The sequence below is a fragment of the Triplophysa dalaica genome, chromosome 3, assembly GCF_015846415.1.
Source record: "Triplophysa dalaica isolate WHDGS20190420 chromosome 3, ASM1584641v1, whole genome shotgun sequence".
NCBI lineage: Eukaryota > Metazoa > Chordata > Actinopteri > Cypriniformes > Nemacheilidae > Triplophysa > Triplophysa dalaica.
Genome location: NC_079544.1, coordinates 7,315,001 through 7,336,167, shown reverse-complemented (window position 1 = coordinate 7,336,167; position 21,167 = coordinate 7,315,001). Strand labels below are relative to the sequence as shown.

The window sequence follows — 21,167 nt, the reverse complement described above, 5'->3', positions numbered from 1 at the left end:
TGTATCGTATACAGGAATCCCAAGTAAGTTTATGAAAGTTGAATACTTTATTGTCATGATTCCGCTATCATGTCATGTTTATTCTTATTCTTGCAGCGGAGTCATGACTAAGTCTAGGGTTTTGTGTGAGAAGGACATGGCATGGCTTAGATTTTGGCTGTCATGCGCCTTCTCGTGTCTCGTCTATGGCCCCGCCCCTCTCGTCTCCTCGTTAGCTTCCCTTGAGTGTTTCATTACCCACACCTGCCTATTGTTAATTATCCTTTGTTCGTCTCCCTATTTAATGCCCTTGTATTCTCTGTCCTGTGCTCGTTTGTTCTTATACATACTTGTAACTTTGCTTGTCTGAAATGCTGTACCCAGGATTTATCCTTGCGTTGTGTCCCAGCGTTTCTGCCCCAGCACTCTGTTCCTGAGAGTTTTTGTTACAGTTTGTTACCCTACGTGAGTTTTTTGTTCCTGTTTGGCTGTCTTTGTTTATCCCCTGTATTTTACCCCATTGTGGGGTTTTGTTTTATAAAAGTCTTTTGTTACCCCGTACCGCTGCCTGCATTTGGGTTCTATCACCACACGTTTTGTGACAGAACAAACGAGCCATTACTGAACCCAGCAAGCAGCCATGAACACTGGCCGTTGTGGTGTTGCCCGTCGCCTCTGCAGCCTTCGCCAGGGGAGGGAGACGGTGCATGAGTTTGGGGAGAGGTTCCTCGACATCGCCGGGCAAGGCGTCTTCGGGGAGGAGGAGCTGGCGGTGCGGTTCAACACCGGTCTCAGAGACCCACTCTCCCGATCAGAGATGAGAGCGATGAGGCCGTTGGACTTCGAAGCCGTGTGGCTAGCCGCCGCGGCTCGTGCGGAGTCCACGAACACATCCCCGTCCGACTCCTCCTGCACGGAGCTAGCCGTGCCTCCCACCGCCTCTCTTCTGTCGACCGCAGTCCCTGTGGGCCGCTCCCGGAAGAGGAAGCCCAAGAGGGGAGATCGTTTCAGTACTGCCCAGCATCCGGTGTTCCCGAGGCTGGCTTTCAAGCCGGTCCAGCAGCCGGCACCAAGCGCTGCCCAGCCACCGGAGAGCGCTGCCCAGCCGCCTCTCCAGCCGGTCCCGTCCGGCACTCCCGGGCCTCTCCAGCCGGTCCCGTCCGGCACTCCCGGGCCTCTCCAGCCGGTCCCGTCCGGCACTCCCGGGCCTCTCCAGCCGGTCCCGTCCGGCACTCCCGGGCCTCTCCAGCCGGTCCCGTCCGGCACTCCCGGGCCTCTCCAGCCGGTCCCGTCCGGCACTCCCGGGCCTCTCCAGCCGGTCCCGTCCGGCACTCCCGGGCCTCTCCAGCCGGTCCCGTCCGGCACTCCCGGGCCTCTCCAGCCGGTCCCGTCCGGCACTCCCGGGCCTCTCCAGCCGGTCCCGTCCGGCACTCCCGGGCCTCTCCAGCCGGTCCCGTCCGGCACTCCCGGGCCTCTCCAGCCGGTCCCGTCCGGCACTCCCGGGCCTCTCCAGCCGGTCCCGTCCGGCACTCCCGGGCCTCTCCAGCCGGTCCCGTCCGGCACTCCCGGGCCTCTCCAGCCGGTCCCGTCCGGCACTCCCGGGCCTCTCCAGCCGGTCCCGTCCGGCACTCCCGGGCCTCTCCAGCCGGTCCCGTCCGGCACTCCCGGGCCTCTCCAGCCGGTCCCGTCCGGCACTCCCGGGCCTCTCCAGCCGGTCCCGTCCGGCACTCCCGGGCCTCTCCAGCCGGTCCCGTCCGGCACTCCCGGGCCTCTCCAGCCGGTCCCGTCCGGCACTCCCGGGCCTCTCCAGCCGGTCCCGTCCGGCACTCCCGGGCCTCTCCAGCCGGCAATCCAGTCAGTGTTCCTGCCGGTCTTCCAGCCGGTGTCAACCCCCGCCCAGCCAGCCTTACACCCGGAAGTCAAGCCTGCCCCTGTTCCCCACTGGACTTCCCCAGTCAATCCCCCTGGGGCTTCACGCTCCAGAGCGCCACCCCGGACCGTGACTCCCCCTAAGACTGTCCCACCCTACCCATACCCTGTTGGACTGCCCCCTGGGAACTCTTGTTTTGCCCCACCACCCCTCCCATGTCTGTTATTTTTATTATGCCATCCTAACCCTAGTGTCATATTTGCCTGTCTGCCCTTAATCATGTTTACAATGTTCTGTTGGTTTTTGTCTGTTACCCAGTCTGTCTTGTCTTGTTAGTTACCCCTTAGTGAACACCTGGAGGTGTTCATTTGAGGGGGGGCTTATGTCATGATTCCGCTATCATGTCATGTTTATTCTTATTCTTGCAGCGGAGTCATGACTAAGTCTAGGGTTTTGTGTGAGAAGGACATGGCATGGCTTAGATTTTGGCTGTCATGCGCCTTCTCGTGTCTCGTCTATGGCCCCGCCCCTCTCGTCTCCTCGTTAGCTTCCCTTGAGTGTTTCATTACCCACACCTGCCTATTGTTAATTATCCTTTGTTCGTCTCCCTATTTAATGCCCTTGTATTCTCTGTCCTGTGCTCGTTTGTTCTTATACATACTTGTAACTTTGCTTGTCTGAACTGCTGTACCCAGGATTTATCCTTGCGTTGTGTCCCAGCGTTTCTGTCCCAGCACTCTGTTCCTAGAGTTTTTGTTACCCTACGTGAGTTTTTTTGTTCCGGTTTGGCTGTCTTTGTTTATCCCCCTGTATTTTACCCCATTGTGGGTTTTTGTTTTGTGTTTTATAAAAGTCTTTTGTTACCCCGTACCGCTGCCTGCATTTGGGTTCTATCACCACACGTTTCGTGACACTTTATACTGCGATCACCTAAAATTTATATAACATAAAATTTAAGCCATTATTATTTAATGTACACTTCCATACGCTTTGAAGTGAGCTGTAGGCATTTGTCCCTTTTTGTTTATCAGTGTTTACATTGGCTCGTGTTGGATACCACGGTGTTGTTTACTACAAAGGTCAGCTGTGGCTGGAGTACACACAACCTGATGTTCCTTGTGAGGATGCAAAAATATGTTACATAATCAAAGGAGGTATACTCCACAACGCAACATTTTTATTTATTTTTCACTCTATTAATACAATGCGATCACTGATATTTCCTTGTTTCAGAAACTCTTCATGAAAACTTTCCACTGTATATGAAAAAGACAACTGCCCCTGAGGTGAGAAATGAACAATAGTGCTTCATCCATAGCAGAATTATATAATTATTGCAGAAATTATACTAGTTGTAAAAATAATATAATAAAAATGGTATTCTGTGTATATAAGCAGGGCTGGGAGGGTTACTTTTAAAATGTACAGATTACAAAATACATGTTTTAAAAAGTAATCTGTATCGTATCGTTAGATTACACAAATTTGTAACAGTCCACAATTGTGCGTGTTTGTCTCACAATTCTGACTTATTTTCTTAGTATAATATAATATAATACTCAATATAAACTCACAATTGTGCGAAAAAAACGTTGAAACGTCACAATTACCTCAAAAAGTATCACAAATCATGAAAACAGTCGTTGATCATTCAGGTAACGACAGACAATAAAGACTAAGGGTATGTGCAATTTTATTAAAAATTAAGTCTTGTGGACGATATGTTAACTTCTATTGTTAAATAGCTTATTCAGGACAGTACTTAATAAAATTACCATGCAATTTCTATATTTTGTTAAAATTATTCAAATTTTGCATATTCGTCAAAAAGTATGAAATTTATGAGCATAACTGCAGTTAAGGATACTTTTGGCAGATTTTGAGTGTCATGGAATCACAGATTGCTTCTTACATTAATTGTTGTAACGGTTTATTATAATAATACATGAAATTTAAAATTCCAATTAATCACTTTGTTAATCTAAAATGCTTTTTGGATGTAACATTAATGTGATTACCAACCATTTAAAAGCAACTGTAATGAAATAGTTACTCAAATTTTGTGTTTTAAGTAACTTAGTAACATGTTTTTCATTAAATAATAATTCCCAATAATCATAATTGTTTGAATAACCACAAAAATAATAAACAATGTAATAAAAAATGTTACTGTTATCGTATTAATAATAACAAAAAACTTTTTTATATTTCAGGGAAAGTATGAGATATTTCTGACAGTGATCATTATTGATGACCTTCAAGGACCATTGTCATTAAGTGTCAATGTCACTATAGAAGTAAAAAACGGCAGTAAGAAAAAACTGTTTTTTCCACAGCTGGGAGTGCTATAGGACAAGCTGTAGATATGGCTTCCTTTGGTCTTTCTGATACGATTCTATTATTACAGCAAGCCCTTCTCCAAGTGTTAAAAAGAACATCTAGATTTAGCCGTCTACCTTTTTTGGATCTTCTTCTCAGCATTATCAGCTGCTGAGTATTGTCATTCGTTGAAGAACAGGCCCCTATTTGATTTCCAAGCTTGAACAGACTGAAATAGTTAAAGCTGGTTCAAATAGGAGCCCTGTGTGGCTTCATCCGCTGGAATGAATGTCCTTCATCAGCTACCAGCAGCTTGTTCATTTCTTGTAAATGTGTGAGTCACCGCCTTAACTACGTACTCGATCAGATTAATGATCTCTCTGCACTCAGTTTAATGTGTTGTTAACGTATGCAATTTGTAATAATTCATTATGGTATGTGAAAGCCAGTTATTGTCAAAGTTCTTATTGATTTTTTTATCAAACTGTATATTAATGAATGTGACTAGTAACAAAAAAGTTATGTTGTATTTACAAAACACATGTTGTATGTCTTTTTAATGGCCAAAGATGAGGAAATTTGGCCAGCACATATGTTATACAGCAGTATGATATATATATATATATGTAGACTGGAAAGTCGGGGCCTGGTCGAGCTCTTGTCAAGAGGGTTGGGTGTGAGGTGGCGTATTCGCAATGGGAGCCATGTTACATGGCTGACAAGGGACAGCAGGTGTCACAGGACAGGTTGACCTCGCAGCTTTGACCCTGGGGGGCTATCCGTCTAGATCTAATGGCGGGAGGTGTGTGTGTGTGTGAGTGGGTGGAGTTGACACATATACTTAATTACGGTGGCTTCAGAAATTTCCACTGTATGTTTGAAAAAGGAAGTTGAGGTGTAAACATTCCTCACAAAAGAAACGGAATATGAACGCTGTAACAACACCCACTTTCTCCAAGTGTATATGTGTCAAGTTTATTTTGGAAATATATTTGACATAAATTCATGCTGGTGTCAGTTTTCATCCAAGACTATCATACCTGATGTAACTAAGCAATAAAGAAGATCTAAACAGTTCGAAATGTCTCTTTTAACAGAACAATTTTATTTAGAATAAGTGATGACCTGTGAAATATGAGTCCGTGTATGTAGTCTAAGATGGCAGAGGTTTTCCACCGTCTCCCATTCACATACCATGAATTCCCTGTAACCGACGCTGTTCGACCTTCGCAATTCTTGCCGAAACGTTTCTCAAACTACACAAGCTCTAAATTTGTCTCGACCAGTTGTGTGCGAGCAAAATGATGCAAACCTTTGTCATGAACGTCGAGGGAGTTCCATTATAGCTGCATGTGTCATGTGAACTATGCGACATACCTTTGTACGTTCCTCTTCCTGTTTGTGCGTCAGTAGGAAGTTATTGATGCACAACATCAAGTGAGAAGAATCGAATGGGTACTAATGGTGAGAAATCATTTGTGTTATGCCTTTTGGCAGAATTTCCAGTTTAACCTCAGTATCGCTCTTATTTTCGACTTCAGCGCTTCTAATGTGCAACAGGCGCTTTCTATAAAACTTTAGTGCACAACAGGGTCCATGTTCACATGCAAAAAAAGATCAACAAAGCAGCTGGTGGGTGACCTTCCACTTCTTGCCCTCCCGTGAGCTCAGAGGAGGAGCGTTCGGTCATAGGCTGGCAAGACCCTCACGCCGCTCAAATGCGACCCTCTCCCCGCCAACAGCAGCTGCTTTGCACTATTTTGGTCTTAGGATCACCACAGCAATCCTCCAGACAAGGAACAATTTTCACACCCAAGGGGAAGGACTGCTCTAAAATAAAACATACATGTGAGCCTAAAGGAAGATTACATGAAAGTATTGGGAGTCCCCTGCTCAGGCTCTTGCTTGTCTAATCATTTTGTCTTTATTAACAGTGGTCATCGCGTAAACTCATGTGACTACATGTGAGACAGAACAATGTTGGGACATGCTTCAGAATTGTGCATTGTGACATTTTTTAATTATAATTTACTTAGATTTTCCAAAAATATATGTGTGTTTATGTATGTACAGATAAATCGTTTGTGTATGTGTGTCAAAATCATTCATATGTGGGGAGAATAAAATATCAACATTTTTCCATACGTTCAACCTTAAAATGAAAATACATTCAAATAAGTTTGACAATGTAAAGAATATAAATATATATCAAATACAGTATTTAAGTTAACACTAAAACATCTTTCATTTCGTGGAGAAAATACTCTACGCTTTGCCTGGATGCTTAGAAACAAAATGACAAAAATGAATTGGTGGAAGAAAAGCCAAATGTCATGGGGATCTTTTTTTAATTACACATACATCCATTATTTAATAGGTTGGGATTGGAATAAAAACATACATAGAAAACAAAAAGCACAATAAAAGCCATATACATAGCCGATGTGTGTAAATCAAAGTTTTTTCCCTCACCACAAAAAAAATATTCCATAAAAAATAATTAATACGACGATAAATTTCCCTTGTCAAATTTCCATCCATTCTGATGCTCCTCTTTTCCCTCCTCCTTTTCTCTCACATACTTTGCAGTCTGACAAAACCTCTGAAAAACAGTCACCCTGTTACTGCTGTAATTTACACTTCACACGGCACATACAGCCCCATATCCTCCAGTCCATGAGCCCCGAACAGAAACCAGAGCCGCAAAATACACCATGCACACAGGATGTTCAAATCAATCATCAGACGATACAGTGCTGTAGAGTAACTCTAGTCAAGGCCATTCAGCATCCAACTGTTGACTAAAAATATTCAGACTTTGTATATAAAATAGATCTATTTATATGTATACAACTTTCATTTAAATAACAGTGCAAAAGCACTATGTGCACAATAGTTTCAATTCACATCCTCATGCACCACTTGACCAAAATAATTGAGAATAACAGCAGACTTGCACAAAATTCCTAATTAAGACAGTGTTCAAAATCACGTATTTTCTGAGGTAAACTAACACAGTCGCAAATGCTTTAAAGGCATCTATACATTCGCGTTTAGAACCAGTGGGTCAACCTGAATTTTTTCAACACAAATTTGCAGGTATAACACTGCAAATGTCGGGTTAAAGTGATACCCAAAAAAATCATCATTTAATCACCTTCGAGTTGTTCCAAATATGTATACATTTATTTATTCTGATGAACACAGAGAAACATATTTGGAGTAATTCTTATAACCAGACAGATTTTGTCCCCCATTGACTACCATAGTAGGAAAAAATACAATGGTAGTCAAAAGTGCCCAAGAACTGTTTGCTGTCCTACATTCTTCGAAATATCTTCTTTTGTGTTCAACAGAACAAAATGTATACAGATGTTGAACAACTGGAAGGTGAGTAAATGATGACAGAATTGGCATTTTTGGGTTCAGTATCACTTTAAGGGGTGGTGCGAGGGGCTGGGGGTTAGAGACAACACAGTCTCAGGCCATGACGTTAAAAGGTGCAAAACCATGTAATCATAATTCATTTCTCAAAAAAAAGAAAGCCATGCATTACCTATAGTGAATGTACAACATCAAACATAATCCCTAGTTTACAAAAAAAACACAATTCTACAATATAAATTTTTATAATAAATAAATAACATCACACCACGCACTGCACTGTTTTCTAAAGGGCCAGTCTTTAAAATAATTTGCGTATGCAGATCAATAATACTTGATTTGTTTTTCCATGGGATATCGGTGTTTTAACGCAAGACTTGCCGGTAACATGCTGTTATTTCACTAAAGATTGTTTTGTCATTGGCAGCTACAATAAAAGTACAGCAAAATAACACAACAGGAAAAAGAAAACAGTCAAGACGAACGTCAATAAACCAGTACCATGCACAGGCATGTCACGGATAAACCTCCTAAAACAGGAGCAGATGTTAGACAAGGCTGCAGAGATGGGTAATGGAATAAGACTGGCAAGTGACCCTTTCAAAATGTGCATGGTGTTTTCAAGCAAATGGAAAGCGGACACTGGTACACGCTTCTGCTGCCCAAACACACTGGCAACCCAGCCCACTTCTCCCCATTTAAAACGTCAGTCGGTAAATTAGTAAGGCAGCTGTTCTCTTTCGTCAACTAAAAGTGCATCTCCGAACATATCCAGTTAAGTCCCCCCATTCCACCCCTCCCCATAGCAGCGGGGTGGTCATGTACTTGACTGGGTACGGCTTGGATCAGCAGATTCTTTTCTTTCCCAACGACTGCTTGCTTCAGCTTTCAGAGCCCAAGCGAGTCACAAATCATCGCCAGAGGAACTGGGCTGGCTCATGCCGAATGGTCCAGGTTTCATCTTTCTCCCGTGATTTGCTCTAATTCCAGTCGTCCAGTCCTTTGCCTGTGTCTGAGTCTGACTGGCGCCATTTTGTTTTAAGTGCCATTGACGCAACTGCAGAGAATTAGGGGCCTACGCCGCTAGTTTTCATGAGCTCACTGAAGGGTCGAAACAGTTAGAGGGTAAGTAATTATGTTGAATAACATTCTGGCACAGCTGAAAATACATGGCAAGAGTAAGGTAGATTACAGTAGCGGGATACTGACATGGGGGCATAAAAAAGAGACTCTGTGTGAATGGAGTAAACCTGCAGTATCCTTCATTTGTGTACGAGAGTCTTACCTGAGTTTAAGGTTCCGTCAAGTGAGAAAATGGACAAAAATAATTGCCAGTCCAATATTTATCAGCATCACTAGCATGACCAATATTGAGTTGGGACCCTGAAAAAAGACAGAAAAGACACAAAGCTGTAGATGAACAGTTGACTGTCATGACAATTCAAATGGATGCTCTAAATCTCGTAATCCAGAATACACAATTTAAATGGATAGTTCACCAAAAATTAAAATTCTGTCCTCATTTACTCACCTTCCAGTTTTTCCAAATCTGTCTCTTCAAAGCTGTATGACTTTCACAAAAGAAGATATTTTGAAGAATGTTGCTAACGAACAACAGCGGTAGCCATTCACTTCTCTTGTATTGACACAAAACCAATGCAAGTCAAAGGGTTCTGTCGTTGTGTGGTTACTGACATTCTTCACAATATCTTCTTTTGTGTTCATGTGCATTTGAAATAAAAATAGGGTGAGTAAATGATGACAGAATTTTCATTTTTGGGTGAACCAAACCTTTAAAACTGAGGTTTGTATTTCTATTGATAATAATTATGAATCAAGACTATTTTGCACCTTAGTTGATCCACTAATTATACATTATAAATATAAACTTTATATACATATATTGGCGTTTTTCGAGCATGTGATTTTAAAATAATAATAGATATGATATGAATATCATTTTCATTTGGTGATACTAAAGGCACAGAAACTACTGTACATAAATCTGCTCTAATTATGGTTAGACAAAGGGAGTCATTTTTTGGTCACTTACTGATTCCTCCTCAACAACGTCTGTAGTAATTTCCATGCTGGCTTTCTTAGTTTCTGCTAGGCTCTTTGGCTTCAATGATTCCTGTTTCTTCAGTTTTGGCTCGGGTTTGCTCTCTTTGGCCATCACCGGTTTGGGGGTCGGAGCGCGATACTGCTTCGCAGGTGGGGGCATCCTGGCAAGAGCAGTTGAAGTCTCGTGGTGTTCCTCCACCTCCTGCTCGACAGGTGGGATCATGACATCCGCCTTCACATAGTAGCCATGATACTGGGTATGCAGCTCACCGTTACCAGGGCTGGAGGTGTTGGCGACCGGCGCCGGTGACTTGTAGGGTTTAGGTACTGGTACTACTTCCTGTTTTACTTCCTGTTTGTCTGGTATCCTAGAAGTAGCATTGCTAACACCCGCTGCCTGGCTTTCAGCAGCAGGGGGCTTGTTTTCTTTCGTGGCGCTTCTGTTAAAGAAGGGCTTTTTCTTGCTCTGGGGCGGTGAGGGGGGTGGAGTAGGAGCTGGACTTGGGCTGGGGGACTGATTTGGGGTCGTGCCTTTGCGATAAAAGTGCGGACTTTCTGAGGGTGTTTTCTCTTTCTTCTCTTCTGGGACTTCTTTAATCTCGATGGGCTCACTGGAAAACCTCTGCTTGATATAGTCTGGGCCTTAAACAGGTATCAGGAATATCAGAAATATAGAGTTAGATTTAAAGCGACTCATCAGAATCTTTAAAAAGTAAAAGTTCAAAGATGAAAAGTTCATTAATTATTGTATGAAAAAAAGAGCAGGTGTTAAGTGCTTTTGAAATGAGTTGAAGCTCGGAATGAAAAATGGCACCACAACAGATTTCACATTTTTACTGTTTATGTAGGGACGAACATCAAGAACTTTGCCACTGGCTTTATGATTCAAGTGTGAGCTTCCAGGCATTCCCCAAATTCTTCGGACCACATATATGGCCTCACAGCTGACACGGTTGGCCTTTCTAGATCTTGCAGTGGACCGTGCCAAGGCGTAGGCCCAGGGTGTGACATAAATTGCACTGTTTATCAGCCATTTCACAGAGCTGACCACAGACGTTTGCTACAAGAGCCTTGATGACAAGCACCCACAAAAAACTGCCAGGACATTACAAGATAATATAAACAGAAGTTATTCTGATAATGACTAGGGCGGATTGCCTGTAAGATTGAGTGTTCTTGACAATGTATTTCATATTGTGACTCTATAAACTAAAACTGTATAAACCCATTTAAGTTTAATGATGTTGGCATACACCTTACTTTGACCCAAGGACAGTAAAACAATATGTGTATTGAAAAAACAATTCTGATGTAAATCATTATTTAGGATGTCCTTAATGACCTCTTTCATTAACTTACAATAAAATGGAGTGGAACAAAAATGAGCAGGTAACAGTGCTACACTTAAACTCTTTTTAAAATATCTTCGCTGTCCTTCTAAAAACCTTGTATCTCCAAATTCACTGTTTTTCAGGAAATGAACACTGTACTTTTTAAACGATCAAATACTGTGTTATTAATAGTTTTTATCGATAAGATATTTGCAAAACAGTGACAAACATAAAGGGTGACTATAATAACAATGATTATCGAGGAAAAAAAATCACAAAATATGGAGAAACAAGGTTTCAGAAGGACTGTGGCGATATTTACTCAAGCTTGTGCAGCGCATATTGTAGAAACATCTGACCTTGTTAACAAAATCTCTTTCACTGTATCTCACAAGATAAAAACAAGCCGTATGCTTTATAATTTCTGTATGAGGGTTGTAGTCTACACACAGCTGCTCGGTGGTGGTGAATCAGCAAAATAGTTAATTGGAACAAAACTACACCTTTCAAAGAAGTCGTATATTTTAAGAATCTTGTTTAAATATATTCTAACACATACTCAATATATTCTAACCTCATATGACGGACAGCACTAGCTGGGCATACAGACCTACAATCGGGGAGGGTGTGGGGGATTTAAGGATTCTACTCGCAGGGTTTGGAAACTATCATGAAACCATTTGCCAATGTATGGATAAATGCCAAAGGTTTAGTGAGGCTTTATATGAAAAGGGATGTTTCAGAAACTCTGGCCCAAATAATATTGAAAAATTACTAATATTGAAAAGAACGATAAGGAGAGAATATGTGCATACGCATATGAATGTATATTGCATGCCATCAAACACAAAGAAAAATAATCCATGTTACTCAGATACAACAGGTGATTGGTTGGGAGAATAATTAAATGTTATATAATATCAGCAGCCTGCAGCACGAACACTTGCTCTCAGTGTGAAAATGCGCCCTCATGTTTTTCTAAATAATTTGAAGGCATTAAAATAAGTCTGGCCTGAGAAAGGCAGCAGATAATTTATGCAAATAATATTCCTCCCCTTCACAACTCATTTGCAATCGTATCTGCTATCTTTTTTCTCTCCTTGATGGTGCAAGCAAGAGACACTTGACCCAGACACAAAGAGGAAATAATAAAGAAGGGGCCAGAGGGTGGAGAAAACGTGTGTCTGCGAGCGTGAACATACATATGTATATTAGAAACGTGTTTAGAATAGAACCTTTGATGTTTCGGTGCTGGCAACACCAGGATATGCATTTACCAATGTCTCTTTGGATAAATGCATCTGCTAATAAATAAATGTAAATGAATGTGTGAATGAATGCGATACCTGGTTGATGAAAGTTGGGGGATAGATCTCTGGCCACAGCTCTTGCGATATCAGAGTCCTGGCTGCCAGACAGAGCGGCCTGGTCTGCCGCTTCCGCCTTAACCCTGGCATGTGCGGTTCTAAGCAGAGCAAAGAAACAGAGCTTGAGTCAGACAGCTTGGAAGATTATAAGAAACAGGAGGGTGCATCACTGTAAAACCGCGCCTGGTACCATCAGACAAAAGTACTAGTAGATGTATGGGCCTAAAGCACTACTCACAACCAACACACAAGGATGCCTTCATTCACAAATCAACAAGTCATTGTGCTGTGTGCGAGTGTACTTTTCTTATACGTATAAAAGCCAGCAGTGCTAGGAATATAGTTAAATAGAATTCACTGTTGTTTTGTCAATAAGTATATATTCCACAGATTGAAAATTTCATTTATTTCATTCCATTTATTCTTATCTATAAAAGCTAACTTGGCAGTATGAAGTATGATGAACATTAGCCCAAATATTGAATGAATAATTCAGCAGAATAAAACGCTTGTTGAATAGTAAATAGTTAATAATGGGATGTAGTGTGTTTACACAGATGTACAGTATGTACTGTATATGACTCCATATCTTAAAATTTTAGTTGAAATATGACATATTTGAAATGTTAGTTCGGTCTCCTCCATAATGATTGAACAATTGCTAGACGTTCTTCCAGCATTTGCACCAACATTTTAGCAAGCTGTGTAGTGCAACACGAATGCATGATGCAGGAAAGGTGTTACATCATTGCGATAACAGGCATTTAAGGACTTGACCCATCATGAAACATTCCATACATAGTATCTTTCGAAGCCCATCTTCATTGCAACTGTTATGCTAAGTTTGCTTTCAAAGGATCACAGTCTTGGTGAAGAGCTTTGTAGTCATCATCACATTCAACGTGTTCATAAATTATATTCAGTCCAAAGCTCTGGATGAATAAATTATAGGTGGTATTTACTATTTTCTTTTTCTCTTGTATTGTCTCGACACCTGTCAAATTTTTTGCAAAAACTTTACTTGAAAATATCAAGATGTATTTTCGTATTACTTATAAGATGAAGTTAAACTAAATATAACTAGTCAGTTTAACATAATTTAAAGGTACTGTGTGTAATATTTAGAATATATATACTGTACATGTCTTCAGAGGTTTTTAAAGCCTTAAAAACCATACATAATTCATTTTTATTACAGTACCTTAGAATGAGCTATTTCTAGCTACTCACACCGCGGGTCCCCTTACATGGAACTCACCATGTTCTTTCTACAGTAGCCCTAAACGTAAAAACTGTTTTTGTACAGTTTTTTAAGTTAAAATAGGTGACATTTTTACGGTGTACTCTACATGGTACAGTATATACTTTACATTTCCATGAAATATATAAATTCAGCAAAATTATTAAATGGAAGCTTGAACAGTAAAAAATAAATTATCTGCAAGCTTGGATATGGATGTTATGTAAGGAATAATGTATGGGCAGCCGGTTGTTATTGCAGAAATAAGCCCCGACAGTGTTATCAGGACCCGACTTGAATAGGAAGGGCTTATTTCGCGATAACAGCCGGCTTGTTGTACATTATCCTGCTTATCACACGGCTACTTACCCCATTAGAAAAAAAACGTACATGAAATGTGAATTTGAAATATTGTATTAGCTCATTTTAACCAAATGCAGACCTTCTACAAGGAAAGTCATGGTTCTGCCTCGTCTTGTCAAGTTTTTCTAGTCCTGGGGCAGGATCATGACAGTACCACATGTTTTGTGTGGAAGCTCGTAGGCATCGCGAGGTTCGGCATGCTGCGAGCTCTCAGGTCTCGTCTATGTCCCCGCCCTCTCGTTAATCATCTTTTTATGGTTTCATGCACTTCACCTGTTCCCTCCTTGATTTGGTCCCTTATTTCAATGCCCTTGTGTTTGCTGTCCTGTGGTTGTTCGTTGTTATTTTTTCCTGTCTCAAGAAGTTTATGACTGTGTCTTGTTTCGAGGAGTTTACTATTGTGTCCGGTTAAAAGACGTTGCGTGTTGTTTTTGCTCGTAGTCATTCTAGTCTTGTCAAAATCTTTTGTTATGTTAGTTTTGTCAAGTCCAGTGTATTGATTCTGTCGAGTCTGTTTTCTATTGTATCTCTGCCAGCTTTGTTTTACCCCCTTGTGGGTTGTTGCTTTGTGTTTATTTATAAAAAATAAATAAATGTATTATTCTGCCGTCCCGTTGCGTGAGAGGACAAACCGTTTAATATCAGTTTTAAAGTAAGAAACGACCTTCAAATGTCTCAAACAGGCAATTTAGTTTAATCATTGGTAAATATAATGTCATAGCCTATATCTTATTAAAAGACATATTTATATTCAATTGGTCAAAAAAACTGTCAAAATGATTTGTTGCATCCGGGTTACCGTGTCTTATTGGTTTTGAGCGGTTGTGCATAACGTACCTGCAAATGTCGCGTCTGGCCAATCAGAATCAAGCATTCCAATGAGCCGTGTAATAAGCTAAGATAGCAATAAGGCAAATATATTAGAATTCAGATGTTCATGTAGAGAAAAAGTGTCTCTGATGCTCTGTAAGAGCAAGATTAATGCTCCATAAGGGGCTTCCTGACAGTCAGGCCACACCAGCCCGGTTCCGCTCAACTTCCTGAGGAGATCCATCTACCTCACTGGGCTACAGTATTGAAGGTTTAAATGAATACAATTACAATAATTAACAATAATTATTACAATTTTAACAATAATTCAACAACAACAAATAAACCCTGTCATTATATATTTCTATTTGCCCTTAGAATTAATACTTGCTGCAAATCTGTTCATCACATACAGCTATCATATGACTTCAGATGACTTAAAATATACGGTTATTTTTGGTCACTAAATGCTGCAATTTATACACACTTGGGGTGTGAGATCTCATGAGATCACAACCCAATTTTCTTACGCAATTGGCATGATGGAGTGCTGGGCTTGAAATTGCAACCATTTTAGTCGTTTGTTTAATGTGTTTCATAAAGTACAGGTTGATTTTATAATGCTGACATTTTTGCATTTTGTGTTAAGGTAAATAAAAGACTATATATATATATATAGATATATCCTATATATTTCATCATAGAGGATTTCTCGTCTTGTTCTCGTGAACCAAGTTTCATGTCTGGTCTGGTCTGTTTAGATAGGTGTCTCGTCACCTATAAAGTATATACTACAGAAAAGCTACATTTCAATGATCAGCCAAGTAAAAGGCAGCACCTTCTCAAGGTGTTAATCGACTGAATCTAACGCAATTTTCTTTGGAGTTTGAGCCAAAGAACATCTCCTTGACGACAGATGGAGCACTTGCAGAAATTCAGAGGGTTTTAATTTGGCAGTCTCACCACACACTCGCCCACTCCCTCTATATATCACACACAAGAGCTCAGATAATGATGTGAAGAACATCCACTGACACAACACATGTCATGATTCTGATCATTATCTAGCCAATCAGTCGCCTAGATCAATCTGTACATTTCTGGATGTATTCTTATGCTAACGTAGAGTATGTGAATGTCTTCACTGATGAGTCGGTAATGTTTGAGGGTAATATAACCACCATCAGGAACAAATGAACATGAATTGTATAAAGAAATTATAATTTGTAAACGTGGACACGCACGTATGGTCTGTCTTAACGTAAACAACTCGCGTAAGCAATCTTAAAATTCATTCGGCAATTGGCAGATTCACCACATCTAAGATCATGAGAGAGATAGAGAAGATAAATGAAAACATCCCCCACATAAAACACTGTGGAGGACAAACAGAAGATTGCTAATCTGTGCAGGTAATCTCTTGAGTTATGAAATCTCTCATATGAAAATCACTTTATAAAAAATATAAAATCACCTCAAATAACCCAAAACTATGGTTAAGATTACTGTGCATTAGAAAGCAGAAAGCTAAACATTATTTGAACCAAAATAGTTATTTACAATAAAACTGAGATCGATATTAGCTACTAGTGTCATCAATTGAAGAAATGTACACATGAGTGTTAAAGCAATAACTGTAGTGACTATTTTGACAGAAACTTTGGTACATTTGCGTAAGAATGGCACTCAGTCCCAAACGTGTACCTTGCTGAACGCAGAATAAGTGCACACACATAAGCACACACACGCAGCTCTAAACCTGAGTGCTCTAACAGATGATAACAGAACTCAGTCCGGCTACTGTATCAGTAACAGCTACAAGACTATATTCTTGTCAGTGGTCGAGAAGTCAACTCCTGCCTTGCCTTATTTAGTAAGGCTCAGTGCTGACACACAGCACACATGTGTGATAGAGCACAGAGCTGAACAACTCTCTCTCCCCCTCTCCTTTCCTATGCTCCTTCAAGGCAAGCCAGAGCCGTCTCAGAGTCTCCGCACATTCCCTGAGCCCACACTGCGCTTATCGCTTCTCTCCACAACAATCTTCAAAGCCAGTGCGAGATATTTAATTCATCTTGCTGCTCTGGGACATATTACTATTTCATTAGCTACACGGACTGTGGAGACCTTATTATAGCAGCTTTCATTAAAATTCATATTCTTTCAGCTCATCAGAATGAGGCGCATGGTAATGAATGAGCTCCGTCAGGCAACAGCGCGAGGACATTGCTCTTGTGCTGACGGAAGAAAGAAAATCACTGCGCTAATAGAGTAAAGCATGATGTCTTCTTTAGTTCAAAGCGTTAAAAAACGAACATGCACGTGGCAAACAAATAAAAGATGAAGGATGTTAAATTAGGCGTAGTGTTGTCATGCATTTGACTGTCTGATTCATTTAAAATGAAACTAAAGAAATGTGATATGCCTTAAAAGTTGTGTATGTGATGTAGTATCTTGTAATATACTTTATAATGAAGGAATGTTCTTGTTTTTATATGTATGAAATACAAAAGGGAACATAATCTGTAAAAAGACGCAGATGGGAGGCCAGAAAAAAAACGAAAATGTACATGTTTTTCGTAGTGTTTTACATCCAACATGTTCTTTGCAGTGTCCTTCTGTTATTTGACTATTTTAACCACAATATGTGAAAATTCTGTAAAATAAAACCGTAACATTCAGTTTTTTATTTTATACTACGGTATATTTATGTGTGTTCTCTACTGTATGTATTTTCTATATATCAGACTTTTGTAAGGGACTCGACATGACAACCTGCTTGTTCTTAATGGGTTTGTTGCGTCGGGCTGAATCCAGTGTGGACAAAATGTAAAATTATAATAGGTTTTTAATGTCTTTTGTCGTGTCGGTCGCGTCCGGTGTAGACACAGTGTTAGAGTAAGAAACCTCTGCCACGTCAGAATCAGGGTTCAACACTAATATAAGCGCCGTCAGCTATAGTTTAGACGTACATTTCCTTACATGAACTAGCGATACCACTCCAAATCCAAATGACAAAATTATAAAGTCACATTTTTTAACACACTTGGTTCTTCACAACCTGATTGAGCCTGCAAAATAATTAATGTATGCCTTGAGCCAGCTATTAGTTTTATAGAATGGGAATGATTTGAAAAATACGTTATAAAATAAAGAGTTTAGACGCTACATTCTGACTGAATGCGTAGTGTTTGAAGGTGTGGTAAAATGACTATAAATGCAAACTTGTGTTGTATATTAGTGGTCCCTGTTACTTGGCAACTGCAAACTCTAACAGTTATGACATTAAACTATTTATATAAGCAAAAAATGTGACTGTTTATTACAGTTAACACTGCCGTCTTTGTCTTATATTACTATTGCTACAGTGTATAAATGCAACAGGCTTCTATGCAGTACAGTATTTTTTACAGCACCTGTTACCTGTGGTAAAACCACTAACACATCACCTCGTGGCTTACCTCTTTATTTTAACATTTCCTCCACTTGTCCATGGATTCTCGGATCAAAAATGAAAATTCTGTCATGATTTACACCCTTCAAGTTGTTTCAAACCTGTATTAATGTCTTTGTTCTGATGAACACAAATAAAGATATTTGGAAGCAACTGACCGTTCTGAGGCACCATTGACTATCATAGTCAAATTTGCAACGGTAGTCAAAAGTGCCACATAACTGTTTGATTTCCTAAATCTTCCTTTGCAATCGTTTTTCCTAACATGGCAGTCAAAGGTGCTAACATTCTTCCAAATATCTTTCTCTGTGTTCAACAGAACAAAACATTTTTAAACATGTTTGGAACAATGTTAGGGTGATTCATTCAAGACAGAATTTTCTTTTTATATCTTTAATAATGACATGTTAAATTAAAAAACAACAGAAATGTAATTTAATCCCAGAGGTTATTTTTGATTAACACATACCACCACTTCACGTACTGTAGTTACACTACATAAGTGGATCTTCTATGTGTTATGGTCTACTCATCAGTTTTTAACTTTCCTTTCAACTTTTTGTAAAAAACTCTGATGTATAAAAGTATTGTGAGAAAGGTTATGCCGTTTCCTATGAAACTCTCTGTTATGATCCTGATTCCTCTGTGACTTCATTCAGCACATCCTGTTGGCCGTGCATTGATTATGTGATCAGAATGAGAGCTATGGCCTAGGGGCATGTGATGGCACTCATGCAAACAGACTATTCAACTAGGCTCTACTGCACAATAGCTGCATGCTCGTGTGTTTGCCTGGCCATCCCTTCCGTGTTTCCCTCATTCACATGAGGGGTAATGAGCAGGTTTCAGCTCTCGTATGGTATCATTCTGCATGTATATGCTATGCTGTAACTGGGAGGTAATTATTGTGATCTGGTCTCATTCGCAAGATCCAGAAAGAGAACATTTGTGATTACACTCATGTGTGTGTTTGTGCGGTGTGTAGGGTTGAACTAAAGGAAGCATTAACCTTGATGTGGCAATTTCTACTTTCGTTCGGGCAATGGCGGACGCCCTTATAGCTCCTTCCACCGCACGGTCCACCTTCTGCCTTGTCTTTGTGTTCTTAAGGGGAATGAGCTGCTTCTTGATGCCACGCACCAAAACGTTGTTTTTATATTTCCCCTCTTCCTTCGTCCCGTCAGGGAATATCGTGCACCCATAGCCGTGCCGTTTGTTGTTCAGCCACTCTCCCTCGTATTTCATTCCGTTGGATCTCTCGCTCACCCCGAAACCATTGCGCTTGTCGTTCTTCCACTCGCCCATGTACGACTCCGTGGTGGTGGCATCAACGTTGTCCTCCGCCGGCAGGTATTCGTCCGCCACCTCGCCGTCACCGAAACTGATGGTGGAGTTGGCATCGCTGGAGCTGATGCGGCTCATGGTGGCGTCGCTTCGTGCCGAACTTCGTTTGCTGGATATGGAAGAGCGTGAGTCAGACTTCCTCAGCTGTTTCAGGCTACCGAACAGCGAGCCCCGTCTGAACAGGCCCTTTTTTTTACCGGAGCCCATCTCGCTGTCGCTATGGAAGTTCAGAACGAAGCCGCCGCGGGTGCCAGCTGGGCTGTCTGACATGTGGTCGTGCAGAACAGAGCCATTGCTCTGCTCGCTGCGGAGGGATGCCAGAGAGGTGCGGAGCGGGGAGCGGATGACGGTGGCCATGCCGTAAGGCACGCTCTGACGCACGCCGTAACCGTGCCGCATGCCGCCCATCCACTGGCCCTGGTATGTACCTGGCAAAGGGATTAGGGAGACTTTATACTAGCTATTGCATAACACATAATACAGGGATTAGAAATGAAAGAATACACCAGAGGAACTGACATGTGGGAGTGCTTTGATGTTTATTGGGCAATGTCTGGAATTTATGTATCGAGGCCATTTGAACTCACCTCCTTGCATCATATGTTTTAATCTATTAAAAGACAAAGTGACTTCACGCACATAGAGTTACTGTCGCAAGCCATGTTTATAATTTCAAACAGATGCCAAAACGTTTTAAAGCTAACTTTTTGAATGCATAAATAAATTAGAATTGAATCATTTTCAAGGTACACGCCTGTGTGTAATTTAATCTACGCCATGATGAAGGTGTGACGAAGAGAACAGCTCTGTCTCCTATATCTCATATACTAGTCTGTCAGAGCTAACAGCTTTAACAGCAGGGCCGGCGCTATTTTAAAACTTGGAAGTAATCTGAGACATTGTGAAGTTTGTGGCTCCGGCCAATCATAACTCATATTTATTTACCTATTTACCTCATTCTTTATGATTCTGGGTATCTCAACACCTCTACAGCACTAATGCTGAGGAGCTAATAATCTAATAATAGGGAAACGATTGGAATGGAAATGACTTGTGATATATGGAGTGCAAAAAAGCCTCTACAGCCAAACTCAGCTGTAGCTCTATTTTCATGTTTTTTGCAGAGGATGTGACTGAATTATGAGTAGCCGGTAATGTGTGACCCTGCCTCATAAATCTAACAGCAGGCCTCACTCTCAGACAGCACTACATTTCATGATAACGTCAGATCCTTGTCTGTATGTAAAATTAATTTGCTTTTAAAATTATTTCATAAGATACTATGCAATGCATCGACAAGAGTTTAACTTGCAATTATTAAGACAGTTTCTTAAATGAATACTTCACCCAAAAATGAAAATTCTGTCATCATTTAATCACCTTCGATTTGTTCCAAATCTGTATACATTTCTTTGTTCTGGTGAACACAAAGACAGATATTTGGAAGAATGGTTATAACCAGACAGATTTTGCCCCCATTGACTCCCATAGTAGGAAAAATGATGTTAGTCAAAAGTGCTCCAGAAATGTTTGCTGTACTACATCCTTCAAAATGTCTTCTTATGTGTTAAAATGATAAAGTAATGTTTCCTACTATGGGAGTCAATGGGGGGCAATATATTTTTGGTTATAAGCATGCTTC

At 40.8% G+C, this 21,167-nt stretch overlaps 1 protein-coding gene across 2 annotated transcripts in view; it reads right to left on the bottom strand.

Annotated features, from left to right (window-relative positions):
- Positions 1–5,320: 5,320 nt before the first annotated feature.
- jph1b (junctophilin 1b) overlaps positions 5,321–21,167 on the bottom strand; it is a 17,251-nt gene continuing 1,404 nt past the window's right edge. The window contains exons 2-6 of one of the 2 annotated variants that reach the window (XM_056744298.1): positions 19,191–19,953; positions 12,294–12,412; positions 9,606–10,258; positions 8,838–8,935; positions 5,321–8,711 (exon numbers count right to left, since the gene is read on the bottom strand). In XM_056744298.1, the coding sequence (XP_056600276.1) occupies positions 8,855–8,935; positions 9,606–10,258; positions 12,294–12,412; positions 19,191–19,953 (1,616 nt within the window). In that variant the 3' untranslated portion in view covers positions 5,321–8,711; positions 8,838–8,854. The remainder of the gene's footprint in view (positions 8,712–8,837; positions 8,936–9,605; positions 10,259–12,293; positions 12,413–19,190; positions 19,954–21,167) is intronic. The other variant, XM_056744297.1, reaches the window with a different exon arrangement.